This window comes from Thermobia domestica, chromosome 6, assembly GCF_964235325.1.
Source record: "Thermobia domestica chromosome 6, izTheDome1.hap1.1, whole genome shotgun sequence".
Taxonomy (NCBI): domain Eukaryota; kingdom Metazoa; phylum Arthropoda; class Insecta; order Zygentoma; family Lepismatidae; genus Thermobia; species Thermobia domestica.
The window spans coordinates 115,598,340-115,623,283 of record NC_137459.1 but is presented as its reverse complement, the minus strand read 5'-3'; the positions used below and the strand labels follow the sequence as shown (position 1 = coordinate 115,623,283).

Sequence of the window (24,944 nt, the reverse complement as noted above, 5' to 3'; positions counted from 1 at the left end):
GAAAGAATGCAGTTCCGTCAGATTATGTTAAATAATGAGTAATTATTTTCTGACACTAAACTTATCACCCGTAGTGCGCACAAATTAAGTAATTTGATTTCAGTGTACTTAAAAGAAGCAAAAGGAGCAAGAGAAGAAGTTAAATAAATGAATTGCGACAATTCTGAGTTGGAAAGAGGCGTGCGCATCGAAGAATGAGAGAAGGAAATGACGTGGCATTGATATTTCTCCGAAGTCTTACATAAAGACACGTCTTCGAAGTTGACATTCTTTTTGGGGAGAATTACCTTCTTTTCTGTAAGTATTTCCTTTTATAGTTACCATGTAATTTAGTTTTATTAATTACAGTTAAGACAGACTAAATTATTGTCCTTAGGACTTTAAAATTTTCGTTATTTTTTAATTTAAAGTGATCCACCGTGCTCGTGGAATGCAATTGAGCGGAGAGGAAGTACAGATTTTGTATCATGTTAATTTCAAACATCTTCTTTTTTTAAATAAGTGCATGCGTGATCAGATCGAAGCAGAAATAGATCTTTATTATTAATAATAACCAACTTTGTTATTTTTATCAAAGAAAGTGGATTGTGGTACATTAGAAAATCATGAGGAGAGGTTGTCTTACAAAATATATGACCTTTTCCCTGACTGAATATCTGGCATAAAAATGCGGAACACGATATTGTTACACAAGTAGTGGAATTCAAAATTATTCAAAATTTGTAATGAAATAGTCCTGTCTATTGTCTAACGACAACGTGCCCTAAGTAAGGAAGAAAACTCAAGATGGCGTCCATGTTAAATATGACAGGATATGATATCCGCCATGACAGATAACAGACATGTAGGAATGCGGTAATGTGCACAACGGAGACTGGTTGGATCGGTATCTTATGACGTCTCCTGAGATCTGACAAATAGACGTCAGGAATACAAGTGACGTGTGAATCTGCTGATGCAACCGTTGTGATTAATCTGCATTGAAGGTATTTTTCTCCTAAAAGAAATTTCTGATTATGTGAGTATATTTCATATTTCAATTGAAATTTAATTACCACATAGTAGCCTTACCTATGCAAGTCATTTTATTGAGTTTCTTTTAAATGTATTTCTCTAGTTTCCTATATTTGATGAGTTATTTACATTGTTTGATCTTATCCTATTACGGTAAGGTGCCACGCCATCTTGCGTCGCATGTTGAAATGGAATGATTATTGAAATTTATGCATGCTATTTGTTTTTAAAATGCAGAACCGTAGTGTGAACCTTAAATAACTGTGCATACAAATAATTTTAAAAATAAATAGTAGTAAAGTGATAATAGTGTTAGTAACAAAAGTTATATATATTTCTGTTTAATGTCAGGAAGTGCTCTAGAATATTTTAAATAATGCAATTCCGTAATTAACTTGATTGGATGAATCTAGATACAATGTTTACTTGGAAGATAGAAGTACTAGTGTTAATAAAATGTAGTGTCTTTCTCGCAATCCTTTTTTTCTTTCTTTTTCTTTTTTTTCTTTTTTTTTTGCAATAATAATAAGAACTGAGTATATTTTACAAAACAAAAGTAGGTGTAAGAGACAACGTGCTTATGTTCGTATTATGCATTAACTCATAAAATACTTTCTTTATTCCCTTAGGTGCGAGTGTTCCAACAGGCACAAAAGCTGATACCATGTAAGTATACTTCTTATAATCATCACAATGAAGCTTACATTTTTCATATTAAAGTCGCACGAGAGGACATTCGAACAAACATGGCTGATGCTTACTTTGTACATCATCCAATTTCTTGTGAGATATTTCATATTTAAACTTCAATCTTTTGTTGACATTATCAAAATACATCTATATACTATATAACGATACTTTTAGATATTAATAATTGTTTATAATTTGAAACCAAATGTTTCTAATAATAATAGCAAAAATATAATCTAAAACGTAACAAAGAAATGCGTGCATGAGATGAGGATTTGCATGACTATGCATGAGTAGTTGGCGAGTATTTACCTCATGTAGCTAATCTCCTGTTAACTTAAAAGCCTAAGTTTTGATTTTTGATATTGTTAGACGCTTACCTAAATAATCGGAGGTTAAATATGGAACACCGCAATAGAAATTAGGAACTGTACAAGGTAACCTTTAGACATGAGTGTTAAGATTATGTTATTTTACACTGCTTTTCTATATTTCATACTATATTGGACGATGATTTTAATTAATTTGAACTCTTAAGTGATGTCTTATACGGAAAATCTGTGTAGATAATTTTCTTTTTAAGAAAAGAGAAAATATGTGCATTATTTTTTTTAAATAAATATTTCTATATACGTTTTAGAACATGTATGGAGTATGAAAATATTCAAGAATATTTTAGATATAATTGTGTACTTTTTAAAAATAGATAGTGACCTAAGTTACTTTTAGGGAGACTACTTCTTTAAACTCCGAATAGATGGTGTCGTTCTACACCAATAGCAAATTCAACTAACGTGATCTAATAATCGTAATCCGAGTCAGCTGAAATATTTTGGATAGTTTTATACGAAATTGTAGGTCTATATTATTTTAATGCAGTATATTGTTTTTAAATGTTTAAAAATGTACTTTATAATGATAGTTTTAAATATAAATAATTGTTGATAGTTTGAAAATAAATGTTTGCGATAATAGTGGCAAAAGTCCCATCTTTAACGACATTTTTCCAACTCTTTAAAACGAAGAAAGTGGGTTTTACAACGTTCCACATCAAAAATAAATTTTCGAAAAGCTTAGTTTTAGAAACAGAGAAATTGACTGAAGAGTTTAAAGGTTGATATGGAACAAGATCTATGAAAGCAGCATGAAAAAGTTATTATCTAATCTGCAGATTCATTAGTTTCCTTTGAAATAAATGAAGAGTAGTTAAAGTAAGGAGAAATTAATAATTTTCAGCAAAAGCTCTTAACTGTTTTGCAATTATAAACCTAACATAGTAGATTGAAACATATATATACCAGTAGTTGCAATCCCAATAACGATGGGTAAGCATGAGTATACAAGAACATGGGCTATACTGATCACTTGTTAATAAGGCACTTTTATAGGTTTTTAAAAATGTACAATGAAAGTAACTAACTCAATCATATGCCAGTTTTTTCGTTTCTTTTATGAAACGTAGACAGGGATTTGCGTACTAAAAATAATGCAAAATTCACCATTTTTCGTTTGCTTGTTATTCTTAAGTGAAAGGAGATAATGAAATGTAACTTACCACAATCATAGATAATATTATTCTATAACACAAAATATAAGTCTGAAGAATTTCCAGTGTTGCCATCTATATAAGTTAAAGTGTTGCCAGAATAACACTTCCCCCAAAATCTATGTTAATGCAACGAGTAGAGGAACGAACTCAACTGCATTTGATTATGTATCATTTTGTTTTGGTATCTTGTGAACTACTTTTTAAATAATAGTTGTATTTAATTTGTGATAAACAAAATAGTTTTGACATACAGTTATTAAAATTAAATAATGTTATTTAAAAAGTAGTTCACATGATACCTAAACAATATGACACGTAGTCAAATGCACTTCAGTTCGTTCCTCTACTTGCTGTCTTAACTTAGATTTGGTTATTCTTGCAACACTGTAATTTCTATGGATAGCACACTAAAAATTCTTCGGATTCATGTTTTCTGTTGTAGAATAGCACTACCTATGATTATGGTAAGTTGCACTTCATTATCTCCTTTCGCTTATGAAAAACTGCTAAAAGAAAAATAGTAAATTTTATATTGTTTCAGTAAGTCAAGCTATTAACTTTCTGGTGTTACGTGAATGTACTAACTGACTTTGATTATTGATTTTGTAATTTTCTTTTAGACAAAAACTATATAGAGGACAGTATCGTAAATGAGAGGCGCTTAAAACAACTTGTGCAGAGACTGAAGGCGGTACCTCTGTTACGAATGGTAAAGGTTTATTCTTATGGAATCTCTATGATTGTATGAACAGGAAGAGGAGATAAATTGTGAGTTCATTTTTTAAAGAAGTTGTATAAAAATAAGTTTGGCAATTCATTATTTTAAATTAACTTATTTTTAACAGCTGTTGTGTGATTCTGTAATAAGTCTTAGTTATTAGTAAGAATAAAGTTAATATCAATTTTCTTTCTTGAGCTAATATGGCAAACTTTTGAAATACTTCCTAAGTATATACATTCTAAGAAACTGTAGATTGTCTGGAATTTGCAATATATAATGAATTAGGTACTTCTAAAGAATAACTTTACTGTCAAAAGAGTAACGAAATTCTCTTTGTCAGTATTGTTAGTGGATTTTGCCTAATGTATTGGTAAGATACTCACCTCTTCGTTTTATGGACAGGATATCAGGTTAAGTGCCACCTATGTCGCCACAAAAACATTCCCAGTGGCCAAAATATGTTTTCTTCATTTATGGTTTCTGTGTGTCCTTTGAAGTAATAATTTACTAATTTTAGGTAATTCTGTGATATCAGTACTATGTAGTGTTGGTACTTTCTTATAGTGACATAACGGTCGCAGATAGACACCGTACAGAATAAACTTAGTGACCGCGTGAGTTCAACATGTCACCAAGCAAATTTTAACCGATTTTATCCGGATTTTTGCGGAAAAGTGCGAATGCATTAGTTAGTAACGTGTTTAGTATAGTGGCAATTTCTGCACGCTTTGTTGTACTTTCTTTCCACGTGAGTGTTGTCTCGCCTCAGTTTTGAGTGACTTGAATCATTTGAATAATACATTAGGCCTTTACGTAATGTGGTTTGTAAAATAAATATTATAAATGATATTCAGATAAGGAAATATAGAAAACTATTAGTTAGATCAACATAAAATTATTTTTGCATGTTTTTTTGTGCAAAACAAGATCTATTTTTGCCACTTTAGCTGAAGCCAAGTGAGATCACGTTCGACACACAATTCCACAGGCCAAGTCAGTTTCTCTTACTACCATGCCGACTACTATACACGGAAAAAGGTTTTAATGTAAAATGTGATATCAGTAAGTCACTACAGACCATAAGCTAACAAGAGGTTATGTGAGACCAATCTGGCATCATGTGGCCGTAAGGAAATATTTTATGTGAGACCAACGTTGTCTCACGCGGCACTTAACCTAATATATTTACAGAATACTGGTATTTTACACTGTTAGGTTGGATAGTGTGGTTGATTAAATGTACATTACTGTGTTTTCTTTCGCAAAGTAATTGAAGACGTCGGTGCAGGAAGGTGACGGCTCCAATTTTACATTTGGTTCAGGATTGAAACAAAATATTATTAGAAATCTATTTACTCTACTTTAACCTCCAAACTTTTTTGCAAATAAATGTTTTACCCTTATCATATCACATTTCCTTGCGAAACGAAAATAAATTGCGGTTTAACATTTTTTTTTTTCAATTGTGAATCAAATCCGCAATTGGAGCTATCCCTTCCTTGTACCGAGGCAATCAATTGTGTATGTTATGTATTACACAACTACTGTCGGAAGTTACGAATAATCAGCAACATCGGACAGCTATTACTCTCTTTATCCGTTAAAACAAGGGATATTCGAATTGCTAATGAGGTTTGGAAGCGTAAATCAAAATGAGGATGGGAATGACAAAAAAAAAAAAAAAAAAAAACTTTTAGGAAGAAGGAAAGTATATTTTGAGCGTCATTGTGCAAAAAGTTGCAAAAATGGCAAGTCAAATATTTCGTATAGAGTATTGTAGTATCACGGAACAGAAATGAAGGTATTACAAAAATCCGACGAGTAATGGCTAAATGTATTTTAAAATATGGGTCTTAAGAAGCACAAAAAAATTAGTTGAGTGGAAAACTAATGAAAAGTGTTAATAATAGTACAGGAGAAAATAAAAATAGTGAAATAAAGACTGTAATTAAAAACAGAAAAAGAAAGTATTTGAGAAGAAATTGAGTTCTTGAAAAACGAAGGAGGGGACAAAAAGGTTAAGATTGGTGTTATTAAAGCTGATAACTCTTACATCAAGACGAAACGATACCTGAGGATCGTAGTACATGGAATGTTCTCTATTTAAGACAAGAGCTGTTAGTAAATGCACAATACGTACGATAATGATAGAGTAAATTCATATCAGTTTCTACCCTATTTAAGTCATAAATTGAGTTAAATAGGTAAACCAATCTATTGACAAAATATTTCAATAACAGGGAACTTTTTATGATTAAGAAGAAATAAATTAAATAAAAGAAAATTAATACATAAATAATTGCTTTAATTATTATACATTAAACTTCCAAATGTACAAAATTTAAATGAAGCTAAGTTGTAATTTCATTTTGTCTGCTTTAACGTCATAACACTACTTTTTTTTCAAAACATTGCAATAATAATAACTACAAAAAGAATGAAATCTAAATTGTTTTGCCGTATTACACACAATCAGGGTACAAAAAGTAATAAAAAAAATAGAAAATAAGAATTACATATTTACTTCCTTCTGAGTATTGCAATTAGCAATGTTTTCACTAATGAACGATATCAGAAGCGCAACCTTCAATGTTAATGTACTATTACCTAATGCGATCAATGTTTGTAAAAATGAAATGAAATGAAATTTTTGAGTTTTACGTCCCACGCTTATGCCGGTTAGGCTAAAGGAGACGGTGATGATGAGATATGAATGAAATGGTGGAATGAAGAAAGTGGGAGGAAACGGGAGAACCCCGAGAAAACCCACGCACACGGTGTTTGTCCACTCAATGTTTGTAGTCAGGGGGCACGTTTCTCAGTGGTAGAGCGCTTGCCTCTGGTGCGCAGAGTTCCTGGTTTGATCCCCGACCTAGTAAGATTGTGATGAACAACATCATGTCCATAGGTTTTCTCGGGGTACTCCCGTTTCTTCCCACAATCTCACTCCACAAATTCTTCCATCATCATTCACTTGCCTTAATCGTATCCGTAGCATAAAGGGTATAATCATAGGACGTTAAACTAAAAGAAGAATGTTTGTAGACACTGAGGCTTCTGGCATGTAAATTTTTTGGGGAGGGGGGCATTAAAGAAAGTGATTTAAATGGTAGTACCTAGCCCAGCCTGTTTATTATCTTCGATTTCATTTGTTACCTTCTTGCTTACCTTCACGGACTCTCTTGAGACATATTAAGAACTCTGTTATAATCGTTTCATAGCCTTAATATTATATTCCAAATAAATATAATTATTATTATTTTCTGTTATTCTGTCATTAGTAAATATATTAAATTAGAATAGAATATTGAACATTTTGCACTTCAAAATATTGGAGGGACGTTTCCCCCTCGTAACCCCCGCCAGAAACGCCCATGTTTTTAGTCTTAAAAAATATCCCATTTTACATATTGTTTCCAAAAGTTTGGAAATTCTTTTTAAATCTCAAAGTTGATTATTTTATATCTATAAAATTATAAACTTGAATTAAACTATACTATAATATACTGCATGAACAAAAACATTCAAGATTTAGTGGGAGTTAGCTATTATATAACTTATTTATTCTTGCTCGTATTCGTTGCTAGCCTTAAAGCTTTATAGGTCGTTTATTATAGAATGTTTCAGTTCTGTACCTTTCATTTGTTCTCACGTTCTCTTTGAATGATCAATATGAAGAAACTAACATACAAAATTTTGTTTCATCAGGCAATTATGATAAATTATTATTTTGTTTCATTTCACAATAGATGAGGTTTGCAACCCTTCATCAAAGTATTGGAAGCGAGAACATATATTACGTTTCCTTTATTAATGGAATTTTTAATTTTACGTCGTACATTTACACCCTTTAGTCTAAAGGATAGAGTTACCTCTCTACCTTCGTGTCGACTCGTTCTGAAAATTAAAAAAAAAAAACTCCACATTTTGCATACTTCGAGATGATACGATCCTAGTAGGGTGATCACATTCTGCCAAGCGAAAAGTAGGACACAAATATAATAGTATATAATAGTTTACTGTTAAGGAATACACATATCCTTATTTCACTTAGCGTTAACCTTAAGTTAATCATTCATTTTTGTTTCTTTTTTAAAGTATTCAACAAAAGTATTGAAGGAATTCAACACAACTCCAAATACAATACTTTCATGAATGATAAATACAAGATTGATGAAACAATTTAAAACAGTTTGATAGAGTAATATAAAGGAGTCACTTGAATGAAAAAGAAAACTTAAGTACGTAGAAGCATAAAATTTTGATGTAACATAAAAATATGGTTCGTTTTAATGGTTATTTACCAATTATCTTGCAAAACCTTTTTCAAAAACGTTAACAAATTGTTTTCATTAATATGTGATATCTTTTTGCCAATTAATACATCAGTACAGTTCTTGGTGACATACTTTTTGTTTGAATATATATACAACCTGCAGTAACTTGGTGTTTTGCAAAATCATGTCATAGAATTCACTACAGGTAAAATTACAGTAACATTTGGTTATTACTAGCTATTTAAGAATTTGTTTTTAACTGAGATTTTTCATCAGTACACATTATAGAAAATACCTTCTCGGTCGTAGAATGTGGGGCAGATAAGCACTTACTGAACTCCATAATATCGTATACTTGGGAATATGAAATAGAATTATCTTGAAAATGCTTGAATAATTCACTCCATCTTACATCTACCCTCATTTGAACAGTGTTATATTTTTAAAATAATTCTTTCAAAAGTAGCATACTTCTTTGCATTTGTGATCTCAAAGAATCGTTTGCTTCTTTCCTGACTATTTATTGATGTATTTCAAGCTGATGTGAACATTATCCCATTCAATTACTGAATTAAGTTTCGTACCTGCCTTACTGCTATCTCAACAAGACCTTCTCAGTAAAAACAGTGTATTCCAAAACAATTTTTCGTTTATTGTTCTCCTTTCCTAACATTCTTTTGAGGAGTGCTGAAAAACACAGATGTTCATCATTCAGGAAAAGAGTGTCTCTGGTTCCAAATGTTGTGAATAAACAATGAAACATTAAAATATTGCAAATAAGTTAACTCAGGACATTTTGCAGGACATTGTTTTTAAAAAGAAGGACATTTTTCGATTTTCTAAGCGTCTTAGTAACACACAGGGCAGCTATTTAGAAAAATAGTACTGTACTGCGAAAATCGGTACGTCTGGTCACCCTATCCTGATACATTTTTCGACTTTTTCTTCGACAGAGGAACATTAGACCAGAAATATCGTTAGCAGTCTTTTCTCTCCTTGAATATCTCAAAAAATGATCAAACTATTTTAAAATAATTATTAATTCAGAAATAGTATATTCTTTAAAGAACAGGTCCTGGATTTATTATTTTAAGGAAGGGTTATCCTGTCTAGAGTAGAAAATGCAAGTATAATATTTAAAAGCCAAGCCAGATACTTACGTATTTTTTTTTTTTCAAATGTAATGCACTTGTATTTGAATTAATGTTCAGTTCATAGTAATTTAACATTATGTTTTCAGTATTGGTAGTATTTTTAATTTTCTTGGATCCATAATATATTATGCACTAATGATGTCTGTATAGATAGCTTTTCCAACAATTTAGAGGGTTCAATATGCTCGCGTTTTCCGTAAGTTACTTCAAAATACATATTGTTATAATTTGTATGCATCTACATCAGGGATGCACCCAGAGGGGGTCCACCGGGTCCGGATCCCCCGCCCCCCAAGAAACTTCCTAACATACATTTATACACTTTCTCAATAAAACTATAATTGCTTAACGGGGAAATGATTGATTTAGCATGAATATTTGATGTTACACTTCATCTGTGCTCTTTCTCTTATAAAAACATTCTAATTCTATCATATTTTCTGAAAATATAGGTGGAAGTATTTTACAATTGAAGACCACAGAGGAAAATGGAAGTATGTCAAGAAATGGCCAAAAATGAGTTAACAGCAGAATAACGCAGCTTCAAAACTGTAGTTTACATGGACTAAATCCTACAGTAAGAAGAAGGTTAGTCACTGAGAAATTTAATGCTAAGGAGTTCGTCTACAGAGGAATAAGTAGGTAAGTCAGTGAAAAACGGGCAATTGTGTAAAATTATATATTAGAAAAGGAAATGACTTGACTCCTTTTTCCCTGTAGTCTTCAATTACCTATCTTCTTTATGGGTGTAGGATATATTCATTCAATACTACATAGATGGTTTGTAGTGTTGGACCCCTCCCAACAAAAATTTCTGAGTGCACGCCTGATCTAAGTTTAATGTTTCATTCGAGTGGTTGCTATTGCGATACAAAAGTGAAGTACCGCTGGAGCTCATATGAAACTAGATGAAACTCGTTGTTCTGTCTGATGAAAAGAACTTTAGCGTTTTAGTGTACAATTACATTGATTTCCATTTACCAATTGGGTGGAATATGCACTAATGTAAACCATATGCAACACATTTTGTTGCTTTACTTCGTGAGCGTTAGAGGAATACGTAGTTCAGGGCCTCTCTATTTATATAAGTAATGGCTCAACATTACCCATCGAATGCCTGTCATATTGCACCCACAACCCTTGTTAGCTGTACACTCAGAGATTTTACTTTTAGTATGTCTGTATCGTGTGATACAAAGCTTACTTTTTCTTACATGTATTAGGTTAATATCAATATTTTCATTATTTTATTTTATTTTATTTTTTTTATTTATTTTTTTTTGTACAGAACAGACTGGTAATCAGTGGTGAATCTAGCCCTGGGTCGGTGCCTAACTCCCCGCTTTTTTGAGTGACAAAAATATATTTTTTTTTTGAAAATTTATATATAATAAGTGTTTCATTTTATTCTTTATTGGAAAAGTTTTGAAACATTAGATATTTCTAGTTCCTGTTAAAGAAGTGCATAAACGGATTTCAAATTGAAATGATTTGCATAAACTCATGATGTACCAACCATAGTCTGTGTTCTGGCTCCCCCCCTCCCCCGGTTTTTACTTTCTAGATCCACTACTGATACTAATCATTAAGGTTTTTCCAGTTTCACTTTGACAATGTTAACAGAAAACTGTAGTTTTTAAATGGTTACATGTTCTATTTGTTTCTGAGCTCTCGTTACTGCAACAAACCACTTTAAAAGTAAGTAGCCTCTTTGCAGACCCCCATATAATTGAAACATGAATAAAACCAACGGATAAATTTTCTTTATATTTATGTATTTTTTTAAACTTACGCTGCAAGTTTTGGAACTATAAACAATATCTGTTAGACATACTGTAAAACATTTTCCACGGGCTTTTAGAGCAGAAATATTATTCTACACGTTAATGTTACTTAGCCTGTTACTTACCTTGATGGACTGCAAACAGGACTGTTTGCGTAGAAATTAGTAAAGAACAATCCTCCACTGACTAACTTATCAATATTTGGTGTATTAGATGTAGGATAGCCTGTAATGCTTAGATCTCCATACCCAAGATCGTCAGCAAGAAAGATAAGGAAGTTGGGTTGCGGGGTAGCTTGAACCAAAACGTTGGACACAATTCCAAAAAATGCGAAGAATATCATGTTACCTTTCATTCTGTTAAGCTGTCACTAACATATTCTGTAAAAAAAAATAACATTTATTATAAAGTATTGAATGGAATTGATCCTTGGCTGAAATTAAGGATTTAATCTATTTTCGCCCTTCATTTGATTTTTCCTTGAAAAATCAGGGACACTCTGTATAGTACGAGTTCAGCCAAATTCATCCGATTGGGATCAAAGTTGGGATGGTAGTAGACCGTGATCTGCTATGTAAGTATGTGAAATATTATTTTGTGCAGCATTTGGGTTCTCTAGTTATGAAAAATCGAATTTCTTAATCGTTGGTCATAACAAACACATAATAAATACCGTTTAAATAGCAATTAAAAGTCAGAACAGAAGTCTTGTACATAAAAAATAAAAAGCTAACGAAGGACGATTTTTTTTTACGATTATGCGTATTTCACTTATATTAAAAATCTTAGCTACCTAGGGAAACGATTTCTGTTTCTACATTTAAATGAACATCTGAAAGAGATCTAATTTCATCTAATCTCATTACAAGTGTCTTGAAAACCATCCTTTTACAAGCATAGATTTATAACAACCAAGAATTCCAAGTAGCATTCAGATAGCATGACTGCTGTTGACATGCTATGCTGAACTGAGTGCAAGTGACTATAATGTTTTCTTCATCTGTAAACGCCTAAAACATTATGCAACCCTCTTCACTGGTTGATCTCCAAGCGACTCATCTGGTATAACAGTAAACAAGATTAAGTTTATAATAGTAAAATAAGGGAGACGCTCTAAGAATATAGTTTCTTTTACTGCTGTGTGAAGCTTAGAACATAGTCAAAATGGTCGTTTTTTTTTCAACCGCAGATTTGAGAGCTTGAAGAAAAGAGTATTTTGAACTGAAAATGTGAATGTAAGGATACATACATCTAATGATATTTTTAACAAGTTGATTTTATGTTTTCTTGTATATGTACTTATCTATTCAAAATATTGTTTTTATTGCGTACAAGTTTGGAGTGTATGGGGACGCGGTGGCTTAGTGGTAGAGCGATCACCTCTGGTGCGTGAAATTTTTGGTTCGATTCAAGCTCTCGCCAAACGGACTTTGTAGTGGACAAACACTATTTGAATTGGTTTTCTCTGTATTCTCCTGTTTCCTCCCACTTTCTTCATTCCATCATTTCGTTCATTACCATCACCACTTTCTCTCTTATCCACGGAATATAATCGTGGGGGGGGGGGAGTCTGGAGTTAGGCAACCCGAGAAATTCAAATGATAACTTATTCAATTTATATACATCATATAAAAGAATTAGGGAATTCTTTTTTTTTTTAAAAAAAAAGAAAAACAAACTTGTCATAACTAAACCTTGGAGGCAGAAAATACTATATTACTTTGGAAACCAATCAAGGTAGCCGTCCTTGTTTCGCACCTCTTACTTCTACTTGTTGCATGCTGTAACGCATTTCTTGTTAACTATAGAATTCACAGCAAGGAAGTAAAGTGAGTAGTTGAATTAAAAGACAGAGAGAGAAAAAAGAGAATCAAACTTCCTTTCCAGCATGGGAAAGAAAACTTCCTATTCTCTACTATATAATTAGTTTGCGTAAAATGTTCAAAGCTTCCTTGTCAATCTATTATGTACTCATATTATAATGTTCCTATTTTATTATTTTTCCGCAGATACACCTATGACTTTGCTTAATAGCTAATTAAACAAAAAAGCTATAAGTTTATTCTTTGATTGTAATTTATCGTTTTTCTGGAGGATCTAAGCTACATGAGACATGGCATATACAGCTTAACGAAGGATTCGAACCACATGCACTCTTAAAAAGAATTAGAACCGCGCCTCTCGCACAAAAGGCCGAAGACTAGCAATTTAACAACAGAGATCAAAATAAGCATATGATTTAAGAAGCATTCATGTCTTCTAAGAAGCATTCTGTCATTCTTTTATATGATGTGCTAATTAAACGAAAGTTCATCTTACAAGGCTGAGGAACCATTAGCTAGGAAATTAGCTCCATCAGCAACAGTATATATGAATTCCAAAAATGTCCGAATAGTTGACACAATTATTTTTAGCATGTGATTGTTTCTCAGCGAGTGATTATATATGACGTTATAACAATGTGGGATGGATCAGATGGAAATTAAATCAAATTCCACAACGAGGGCTTTTTCATTTAGTGTTTAATTTTTCTTACAGTTTAGAATAAAAACACAATGAAACACACTAATAATTAGTTAAAATAGTTGTTATGTTTAAAAAAAAGTTGATAACAAAACTGAAGGAAGTTAGGTGAGCAGTATTATGCATCAAATAATACTGTGGGCCGAAAATGACTTTGCAGTCGGAAAATATGTTACCTACTGTATGATTAACAAATGGATTTAACTGCACAACATATTAGATAGACGACTGAAATTAAAGTGGTGGAAGTTATTTTAGGTCAGTCAATCTGCTAAGAGAAAATGTGAAGTAAGTCAGAGCTTCATTTTGAAATATGGCAGATTTCAACAGATGACTGTGAAATGTCTAATGATAAAGGAAACAGTTTTTTTAAGAAAAAAAAAGTAAGAAAAGTTGTGTTATTCAGAAAATATGACTTACGTCTACATATTATAAAGGTTGTGAGAGTGAAGTTAATGTAAGCAGCTAGCAACAATAACTGATACCAGATTAGATGCAGATTCATTGTGGTGGGGCTGTAGTTCACCCTACTGAATGCATTGAACATTCATCTTTTTGAATTCTTTAAGTAAAAATAAGATTTTCAACGTTAGTGCTGATGTTTATATTATGTTAAGTGCTCAGTTGCATAACCGTGAATGCACTTTCTCAAACATTACAGAAACATTAAAAGCTTAAAACTTTTATTTAGCTTTTAATGATATATATTTTCTGAAAGATCTTTAACACACCTTTAAAATTCCAATACACGAAGAATTCACATTCCCATACACAAAAATATTCAAATCAATATTGTTCATGTGGATGGGTGAAAGTTATAGTGGTGTAAGTAGTATTTTCTTGTCTGATAACATCACTTTTCTGATAAACAAAACAGCTGTTTCCTTTATCACTAGAATTTTTACAGTCACCTGTTGAAATCTGCCATCTTTCAGAATGAAGCTATGACGTACTTCACATTTTCTGTTAATAGATTGACTTACTTGTGTTTTTGTATCTAAGTTATTTTTTTTTAACAAAGTGACTTACAGGACTTAAACTTTTGCCCATCCAAATGTTTAATATTTACCTATACAGCAATTCCTGAAAATTAATAATTTTCAACTTCTCTTAGGCATTTGACTCATCATATCTGAGAATTAATTCTTGTTGTATTTTGTGCTCTGATAGGTAGCTTATTATGATTACTTATGTTGCAACTTAATGTCTACAACATTTAATTATTTCCTTATGTTTGTTTTAGGGAGATATTCTCTAAAATTAATGCAGTTTTCGAACAAGCAGCTGTATGAAAATATCGCAATATGAAAGATTTGTGTACGTAATAATGTAACAGAAATTACAGTTTGGATGACAAATTCTTATAAACCTGCTGTGCACATATCTACTAAGTTTATGGCACTACTCTTGTTTTAATTTATAACTGCAAATAAGAAAATTGTCCACTCTCCTTATTTATAAATTTCGTAATAAAATAATGTATAGGAACTTCCACATATAAACCTTCTCTTCTTTTGTTGGTCGTTTTTGCTATTACTAATGTGTGCTATCTACAAAAGTTTTCAACCTTTCTCTCTACTGTATTTGTTTCTCCCAAATGACGTGCACCAAGTTATACAGAAGTTATTCCTCATAATCGTGACCAAATTGTACTTACCAAATAGCTACGAAAATTCATAGCAAAAATCTTCGTGTATCAGTGCTCGATGTGTCTCTACTGATTCCAAACAATGATCCGGCAACATGGTTTTCATTGCAGAAGGCTTCGTTGAGAACTACATGGGGAATACAATGTGGCCCAAAAATAGATATACAGTACCGTACTGCATTTTATATCGTTTCTTATTGTTATCCATCAGGTAGACTTAGTTCCTTTATTATTTGTTCTTAATGTGTGTCTACTTACATCTTAAGCTCGGAAGAGCCGAAGCAAATAAATTCATAAATTAGAATTTTACACTTGATCAATGCAGGGGTGTATACCTACTTTTGGGCCACCCAATTTTGTTGCTCTTTCACAGCTTTTGGAATCCACTCATAGATATCACACGTCTCTTGCTCAAAGTTCCTGTAGGCAAATAATATCCACAGAAGTCCATATGACTTGATTCAGGAGACTTTACAGGTATTTAGTTGAAAAATGTCATCTGTATTCCATTAGACTCCTTTACATCCTGGAAGAATGAGAGGGATGATCTGGAGGTATGGGATGACATTTTGTTTTCATGAATGTAAATCATGATGCGTTTGTTTCTGTACATTTCTAGTAACTCTTCCTACTAGATTGGCTCCTCCTGGTAGTACTGCGAGTTGATTTTCATTTCTTCTTCACCTTGCAAATCTTCAGTTTGCCCTAGCTGGCAACCACCACGTACCCTTTTGTGAAAGGCTCTTTGCATGATCGGACTCACATTGTGAACTAGTGCTCTAAGCGGTTCGGGTCGGGTCAGGTCAACTCGGGTCGGGTCAGTCGGGTCAACTCGGGTCGGGTTGTCGGATCGGGTTATCGGGTCGCGTCAGTCGGGTCAGCTCACTTTGGTCAACTGAGTTTAGGTTGAGCTTAAACTTGGCTGGAGTCGAAAGCTGCTGTTTTTCACTAGCTGCCTAATTAAAAATAGCAATTTTCAATTGATTTTATAGAAGACATAAATCTATTTTGAACACTTGCAGCTAGTGTTTTTATGGTAAATGCTTATTTTTTACTTGTGTGTACTTTAATTTGTAAATGTGGAAGATTGATTTTACCAATCGACTGTAATATTAATATCTACGTCAATATGGAATCTGGATTTAGAACAAAACTAGAAGTTGTTTAAGCAAGACTAAAAGAAAGATTGGATATGGACGACCAAGCCCAAGTAGGGCTGCGGTGGCTCAGTGGTAGAGAATTCACCTCTGGTGCATGGTGTCCATGGTTCGATCCCAGCTTGTGCTAAGTAGGCTTTGTGGTGGAGAAACGCCGTGTAGTGGGTTTTCTCGGGGTTCTGTTTCCTCCCACTTTCTCCATTCCACCATTTCATTCATTTCTCATGGTCACCGTATCCCTTAGCCTCGGTGCAGAATCGAGGGACCTTAAACTGAATATTTAATTTTATTTCACCAAGCCCAAGGACATCGATACAAGAACAAGATAAAGATTGGATATGCAAGACGAATTGCATAGTAATCTTGCTCTTGGCCTTGTTTTGGTGCGATGAGCATATTTTCTTGCTTTCCGTATAGTATGAATTATGAAAGACCATAATCAAAATCACACTTGGTCTTCATTTGTACCGATGAGGCGAGCATTCTTGGATCTTGTATAGCATGAAAGACCACCAAAACTACGAAATGCAGGATCAAGACTTGACTTGAAGACAAAGAATAAGACGCAGTATTGATGACCAAGACCCAGGGAGCGAATTGTTTGAATTTCATTTGTTGGGCTGAATGTGATGAAATAAAATTAGTACTTTGTAATTAAATATCATACTGTATTTTTAAATTTCAAATTACAAAATTCATATTATGTATCTTCTTACGTGCAACTATATGTACTGTAAAATACGTTTTAATTACCGAGAAAGAAAAAATCAAAGTGGCACGGGTCCCGGAATCATAAGAACCTATTTTGGAATGAAAGTTGAAGGCTTGGAAAAAATCACAGGTGTTCTCCTGTTTCCTCAACCCTTATAATTGTAGTTAAACGATTTCCTTTTGTCTCCGCCAAGAGACTCTTGCTATTGCCTTCCGAGAAGACCCCCTGCCGTCCAAACAGGTGAGAACACTGACCTTGAATAAAAATTTCGTCACATAGAACTAAAGCAAGAAAAAAAAATAAACTTCTCCCACGTCGGACATTGGTATCAGTTATAAAATGAAATAACCAAACCTCAAAAGTGCCAAATATTCATTAAGATGCATATACAAATTCCCCGCTTGACCTAGCTAGTGGTTAACGTGTAAGACTTCGGTTCACGTGGTCCGGGTTTAATTCCCAATGGGAGTGCATTTTGGCGTTCACCCAGTGTCGTGACCATAGTGCTCTCAAACGGATCGGGTTGACCCGACCCGACCCGTGACCCGACCCGACCCGACTCGGATCGAGTCAGCTCGAGTCGGGTTACGGGTCGGGTCAGGTTGTCGGGTCGGGTCAGTCGGGTCAACTCGGGTCGGGTTGTCGGGTCAGGCTACTCGGGTCAGGTGGGGTCAGTCGGGTTAGCTCGGGTCGGGTTGGGTTATTCGGGTCGGGTTGTCGGGTCGGGTTGTCGGCTCGGGTCAATCGGGTCAGCTCGGGTCGGGTTGTCGGGTCAGGTGAATGAGTTCGGATCACGGTTCGGGTCAGTCGGATCGGGTCGGGTCGGTCTTCAACGCGACCCGACCCGACTCGTTGAGAGCACTATAGTGAACTGCTTCTCGCCTTTGTCTCTGTACATGATGGATCTTGGTTTGCCGCAGTTGGAAAGACGCACCGATTCCTCTTTCAATCTTGCGACGTACCGCCACCTTTGATTTGCCAGATACTGCTCTTACAGCTTGTGAGCGTTACACTTGCGTTTCCCTAGGTGAACATCGGTAAGGTGACAGCCACTAGCACTTAACACCTTTTCAAAATATAGTCATTGGAGCAATATGCGGTAGACAGCTCCCAAAGGTACGTTTAGACTATTCGCTATCCATCTTGGGGCCGAGAAATTCTTTTGCATTGCCATAAAATTTCGTCTGCATGCTGGTGTTGACTTGCGTGCACGGTCGTGATCTTGTCACCTTTGTTGGAAAACCGAAAGCTAGGGCCACGGACTCCTTATATTTGTCCATCACTTTCTTGATTAAAGTCAACCCAATGTCACAAACTTGTTCTTACTTCTTTCGTGAAGATTGAAACACTAAACGGATATAACGTATACCCCTGAAAACTATTTAGTTTTGGCACCATTTTTGGCCCAGAGAGAGGACATGAACACCTGGAAAAGTTACACGACGTGCTTTTTCCAAAAGTGACTCACTTTGGGCGGGATTTTCGACCTAATGAGAAAACACAAACATTTTCTCACAGCTCACACACTACACTGATAGACGCTTCTGACCCATGTCAGGTGATACTATCTTGCGAGCGGGGTGAGGGAATCGCGTTTGGTCAAACATACGCTTAATAGCGTTCCGTATTCCTTCTCTTCTTCACACTTTCTTCGTTCCACCATTTCATTCATTTCTCATAATCACCGTCTCCTTTAGCCTAACCGGCATAAGCGTGGGTCGTAAAACTCAAAGATTTCATTTCATTTTTTCCTTCTCTTCTTCCATACCAACATAATTGTGAATGCACTCTTTTTCTTTCCATTTATGTTTCCTTCTCGAAGTAGTTTTCTTACACTTCTACCACTATTTGGGCAGTAGCGAACGTATATGTTTGTATTCTTTCTCTTAACTCTGACCGTCACAACTATAATATAATAAATATAATGGAAGAATCATCAATTTAGAAATTTAGGATTTAGATTTCTGGGCTCTCGACATCTAAGGCCATTTAGCCCGTCATGTTTGAGGGATGACGTCCCTCGGCGAGCACACTATCCGGGGAAAGAGAAGGAAGAAAGGATTGGGGAAGGAAGCGTCCTGGGACTTATAAGTTAGGTACCACCTCGGCATTTGCCTGGTGTGAATGAGGAAAACCCAGAATACCCTCATTCAGGGTGGCTAGCCTGAAAAAGCGAAAGCGTGTTACACATTTTCAAGCGAGTGCCCCCACGGGGAATCAAACCCGGGACCTCTCGCACCGAAGGCGAGAGCGTTAGCGACTACGCTACGTGGGGCCTCGTAGACTCATAAAAAATCGTAGACTTATCAAGTAACAATTTTTGTTTCACTAGGGTTGCTATAGAACTTACACAAGCCGAAGAACTAAACTACATATAACATAGTATGAAGATTGAGAGTCAAAAGAAAATCATATTATTGTTATTTTATAAGTGTTGTTATCGTTGCTAGGATATATTGGTGTTATCCTGTGAATGTTTATACATATATATGGACATCTAGTACTGGAAGAAATCAACAAAACGTTCCCAAAATAAATTACAAATTATGTTGTGATTGCACATGGTCTACATAACAACAACAACAACAACAAAAGAGAGATCTTAATTTATGTTATAGAACTGTATTATCTAAAAATTCTATTTTCATTACCTTCTCTTTCTGTCACCTTCCCAAAATAAATCCCACCCGTAATTCCATCTTTACTGTACACCCGAACCGAACTTCTGTAGTTATAGTTTCAAACTTCTCCACTATCTCCAGATTAACCCTTTAATTTATTTGTAACAATTTGGATACATAGTTTTCGTAGGCTTCTATTACTTTAACGAAACGCTTAATTGACGTTCATGCACATTGTGTCCATTTGGACACACTTCCTGCTGATGTTTGGGAAGTGCTGCTATCATATGTCGCTTTTCAGAAGTGTTGCCAGCAAAAGAAGCACGCTATACAACGAACCGCAGTAAGTGGTGTATCATGTAGGGAAATTAAGATGTAATTTTCCTTCATTTTCATTGAAAACTGAGATATTTCTTGTTATTCTTGTTTAGAAAATATCAAATGTAATGTTAAAATTAAATGATCAAAGTTTTGGTTAGATGTCAACTTTTAAAAGTACTTTTAAATCCATTGTAACCATACGGTTACAATGTGAAAGACGGAGAAAATGTAAACATGATTTACAGAACAGAAAGATATAAAACGTGTTTATTTTTTCTAATTGTTGAGAGCTCACTGCGTATTGTTATGGAATTTGTGTACTTACCTAATTATTAGTAATTCTGAGAGAGATATTTTTACTCCCCGGGTTCACACCCTGTTCCCGCCACGTGAACTTTGTGGTGGACAAATACCGCGTGAGTGGGTTTTCTCGGGGTTCTCCTGTTTCCTCCCACTTACTTTATTCCACCATTTCATTCATCTCACATCATCTCCTTTAGCCTAACCGGCATAATCGTGGGACGTAAAACTCAAAACTTTCATTTCATTTTCATATTTTTACTTATATATAGTCGATTACTTGTAGTTTTCTAATATTATTACTGCATTTATCTGTATATACAAGTGTGCAGATGAGGCATAGAGCCCGGTTTCTCTGTGTCCACCAAGCGTTCTTTTCCTTTGTTCCCTACAGCTCGATTTCCCTGTTGTTTCCAGTGTACGCATATATATATATATATATATATATATATATATATATATATATATATATATATATAATATGGGGATTTGAACTGACGTCCTCTAAGGTGATTGTGCGAAGGAATGGAAAAGTGATAATCGGACGGTGCAATGTCCGGGGAGTATGGTTGAAATGTGTGTCTGTTTTGGTTTTGTGTTTTTTTTTATTTTCTCATGGGTTCTAGTTTCTCTTTTTATTCATTGTGTGTTCGTTTTTTTTTTTTTTTTTGGAGCATAGGTTTCTGTCTGTCCCCGTTTGGTATATTTTTTCTTTTTTTCTATTTACCTTTTCCTTTTTCTTTCCCTCCTTTTCTTTATTCTTTCCCTTTTTCGTTTCATTTCTTGTATCCGCTCTCCCGGTACTTTGTTTCGCCTGTTCTTTGAGTGGACCCTCGTCTTTTGGTATACCCCTGGTGTGAGTTTGGGGTTGTGGGGCCGTTCTCCTTTTAATTTTCTATCGTATATGACTTTGGTGAGGTGTTGTATATGGTTTTAGGGTCTTTTGTATGCTATCATTGGTGATCCCTGGGGTATCTTTGGCCACCATTCTTCTGTTCCATATTCTGTATACATTCATTTCCAGAATTCATTGCTGATGACTTTCAGTTTGTTCCAAAAATTGGGGTGGTAGTGGCGTAGGAGTGTCAAGTCAGGTAGGATGTTCAGACATTTTCCTCTTTGTATCAAAGACACATTCCAAAGACAAGCTATAGTTATATTTTGTACAAAAATCAAGCAAAATTTATTGACAATTTAGAGTGAAACAACAGCATAAGATATGGATACTTTTACTCCATTATATTTAACGTTATGTTGAAATGTAACCATATTGTCACAACTCTCAAATACTAGACGATTGAACCAAGTTTTTAAATTTCTCTCAATGTGTGTTCTAATGGTCCTAAATAATAAGTACATGAAGTGTAAGAATTTTCTGCATTTCAGAAGTAGGTTTGTGCATTGTAGGGTTAAGTTTCACAAATTCCTACCAAATAACTACCATTGTATTTAACTTCACCTCTTTATTTTTCTAAGTTTCTTTCCTATATCATGTTACGTATATTCTATGTCCCTATTCTAAGTCTTTTAGCTTTATTTTTTTTTCTAATAATTACCATTTCCTTGTTATGCTCTCGTTCAATAAATACTACTTTCCAGGACATCTCCTTACTAAAGATATGAGTTGTGGGATAGTTTCACCTCAAAATATTTTGCGTTGCAAATAATCATTGTACACTTTTTCGTTACCTTTTCCGACTGCAACAAGCTGGGGATAGTTTTCGTTGCTCTTCACATCATAGTATTTCAGGTGTTGTAGTCACTCTGTTCATATCTCAAACTAACATTGAATTACCTTACTAATCCCTATGATTTCCATTAAGTAATTGTGTGAAAATGAGTTACAAAATCTGAGGAAAGACAAGCAGCATTATAACAGAGCTACGATGAATATTCAACTAGTTCTCACAGTCAGTCTGTATCTAAAACATCGTCTTTTCTCTGAGAGTATATTTTAATTACAACGAACATTTGCCACAACTTACTGAAAAAAAATAAGTGCAAATTGGAACACTTTGAACACTTAGAACAATTGAGGGACACGGTGGTTCAGTGGTAGACCACATTTCTCTGGTGTGTGGGGTCCCTGGTTTGATCCCCGGTCCAGTAAGTTTGTGGTGTACAACACAAGATCGTATCCTTGGGTTTTCTCGGGAGACTCCCGTTTCTCTCCATTTTCATTCGACCAATTCTTCCATAAGTATTTACTTGCATTAATAATCTGTCTCCCTTAGCCTAAAGGGCATAATCGTGGGAAGTTACACTGAAAGAATTCATTTCTTACTTGGAACACTTCATAAAGCATATACCATTGCATTAAACTGTCCGTAATAGTAGGAAATACATCGCTACGTTAGACATATGCACTAAGGAAGACCTATGCACCTTCGATCAGGTCAATTCTTTAAGTTTCAGTTTTGTTGCTTTTTAATTTTGTCTAGATTAATCTTTTACAACCACTTATTATTTTGTGATCTCCCTTTTATCATGTCTTCTAGTAAGTAGTTTTTGTTGATTTTAAATTATTGCCTAACAGTCATTTGTACCTTTCTTTTACCTCCCATAGGGAACGTCCTGCGGACATCCTTCGAGCCTCGAGTTGAGATACTCGGTTCGAGACCTACCGGCTGAGTCGATTCTAAACAAAGATATCTGTTTTACGGCGTATAAGGTAAGCCATTACTTTTAATGGTTGTATTTTTAACACATTTAGACGTTAGATACATGATCTTAGTCCATCCCTGTATTGTATTGCTGAGGTGAGTTTCCCGCGGACAGTTTATTCGCTATAACCAATAAGTAACAATTTCCAAATATATATAAAGCTTTGCACAATAGGCCTGCTTTATAGCCAAATTTAAGATGGTAGCAGATTTTTGCTTAAAAAAACATTCATTTTTATTACATTTTTTGATATCTACCCTGCTATACATGGCTTTGCTGTGGTTCCCTGCGGCTGATTGGTTAGTGCTTAATTTAGGTGTGTGGCCTGGACTTTGATTTCCAGTGGAAGGACATATTTTTCGGTCTTGGTCCGGCATTGGAGACAATTGGAAAGCAATCTGAACTAAGAGGTGCCGGACTCTAGTCTAGAAAGTCAGGAACAATGGATCTGGGGTTTCATGCGCTGACCACGCTGAGCATATTGCATCAGTGTATTCCACTTACAATATTCTATATAGACAATGGGCTTTGAAATTGGAAAGTATTATATCTTCAAGTTGGTGAGCGGCTAGCATACATGCTTTGTGTTTTTATTATTATTAAGTATTCTGCCGTTTGAAAGATCCTGGGACTAATGAGTTTTATTTTTGGGGGAGGGGGAGGGACTGGCAATTTTTCTTCCACGATTCTCGATCTTCTGCTTCCTCTTTTACCTCCCAATTTTATTTACTTATATGCTTATTAATATTCCTTTTCAAAACCAAAGCCAAAATGAGAGGTGCGCCTGCAACTTAATGTGGGCTCCGAACCACATGTATTGTCACCAGCAATCGATTTGATTTAATTTGTGAAGTATGTAACACTGAAGTTCTTAAGAACTACACTTACTACGAAAGTAGCATCCGAACCACTATTCGTGTCTGTTTTGTATTACCATGTTGTTTGTACTCCCAGTTGCGTTTGTATTTGCTGAAATGACTACCGAAGACGATTGCACACTACACGATGACTAGGGTGGCCAGATGTCCTCTTTTGGCCGGACAGTCCGGCTTTAGGAGGTCCTGTCCCGTATCCGGCTTAGTAGTTGAGCCGGACTCCCATTTGTCCTCCTTTTGAGTTGTGTCATTATAAATGTTTAACCTTCCATTATTCTGATGGTTCCACTCTCAGATATTTTAGAATTTGCAAATCATTATCAGTATGTTTTTCTGAGTTGCAAAGTAAGAAAAAAATTCGAGTTTCAAAATTTGGTAGGAAAACCATTAGTTTGGCAACTCTGGCCAGCGCATATCAATTATAAATAACTATTTGCTTCATAACCCTTCAATTGTTTTAGAAAAGAGGTGTGACCACGTCATATGAACCTTGGATCGCGTGGGAGTTGACAGCAAAAGATCTGCAGAAAATGAGAACTATGTTAAAGAGAGGCACTTAAAACTTTTCAAAGCTGCGAAAACACCAACCGAAAAGGGTTTTGAGAATTTGAAGAAAGTCAGTTCATATATATAGTAGTAGTAGTAATGCTCCATACAAAGTAGTAATGCTTACTGCGAACGGATATTTTCAATAATGAATGCTGCTTGGAGAAAAGAACGCAACCGACTTAGTATCTCCACAGTTAAGTCCGAACTTCAAGTTTGTTTCAACTTTGAAGGAAAAAGTGAGAATGGAACGTGCAGTGATATTTTTAAAGAATTCTTGCAGAACAAGCATCTATTGAAAGCCGCTCGGGAGCAGAAAAAAATCAATTTTAACATGTAAATGTAGCTTTCCCAGCTTGCTTGAACCAAAGGTGTCTAAACACATTTC

At 34.6% G+C, this 24,944-nt stretch overlaps 1 protein-coding gene and 1 long non-coding RNA gene across 2 annotated transcripts in view; one reads left to right on the top strand and one right to left on the bottom strand.

The window, feature by feature from the left end:
- LOC145688158 (arylsulfatase A-like) overlaps window positions 1–24,944 on the bottom strand; it is a 66,421-nt gene that overhangs the window by 40,656 nt on the left and 821 nt on the right. The window contains exon 2 of the mRNA XM_081761981.1: window positions 11,315–11,569. Within this exon, the coding sequence (XP_081618107.1) occupies window positions 11,315–11,544 (230 nt within the window). The 5' untranslated portion in view covers window positions 11,545–11,569. The remainder of the gene's footprint in view (window positions 1–11,314; window positions 11,570–24,944) is intronic.
- LOC145688159 (uncharacterized) lies at window positions 1,651–23,147 on the top strand. Its single transcript, XR_014131847.1, has 4 exons — window positions 1,651–1,680; window positions 3,874–4,021; window positions 9,858–10,047; window positions 23,038–23,147. It is a non-coding gene; the product is annotated as an uncharacterized LOC145688159 (long non-coding RNA).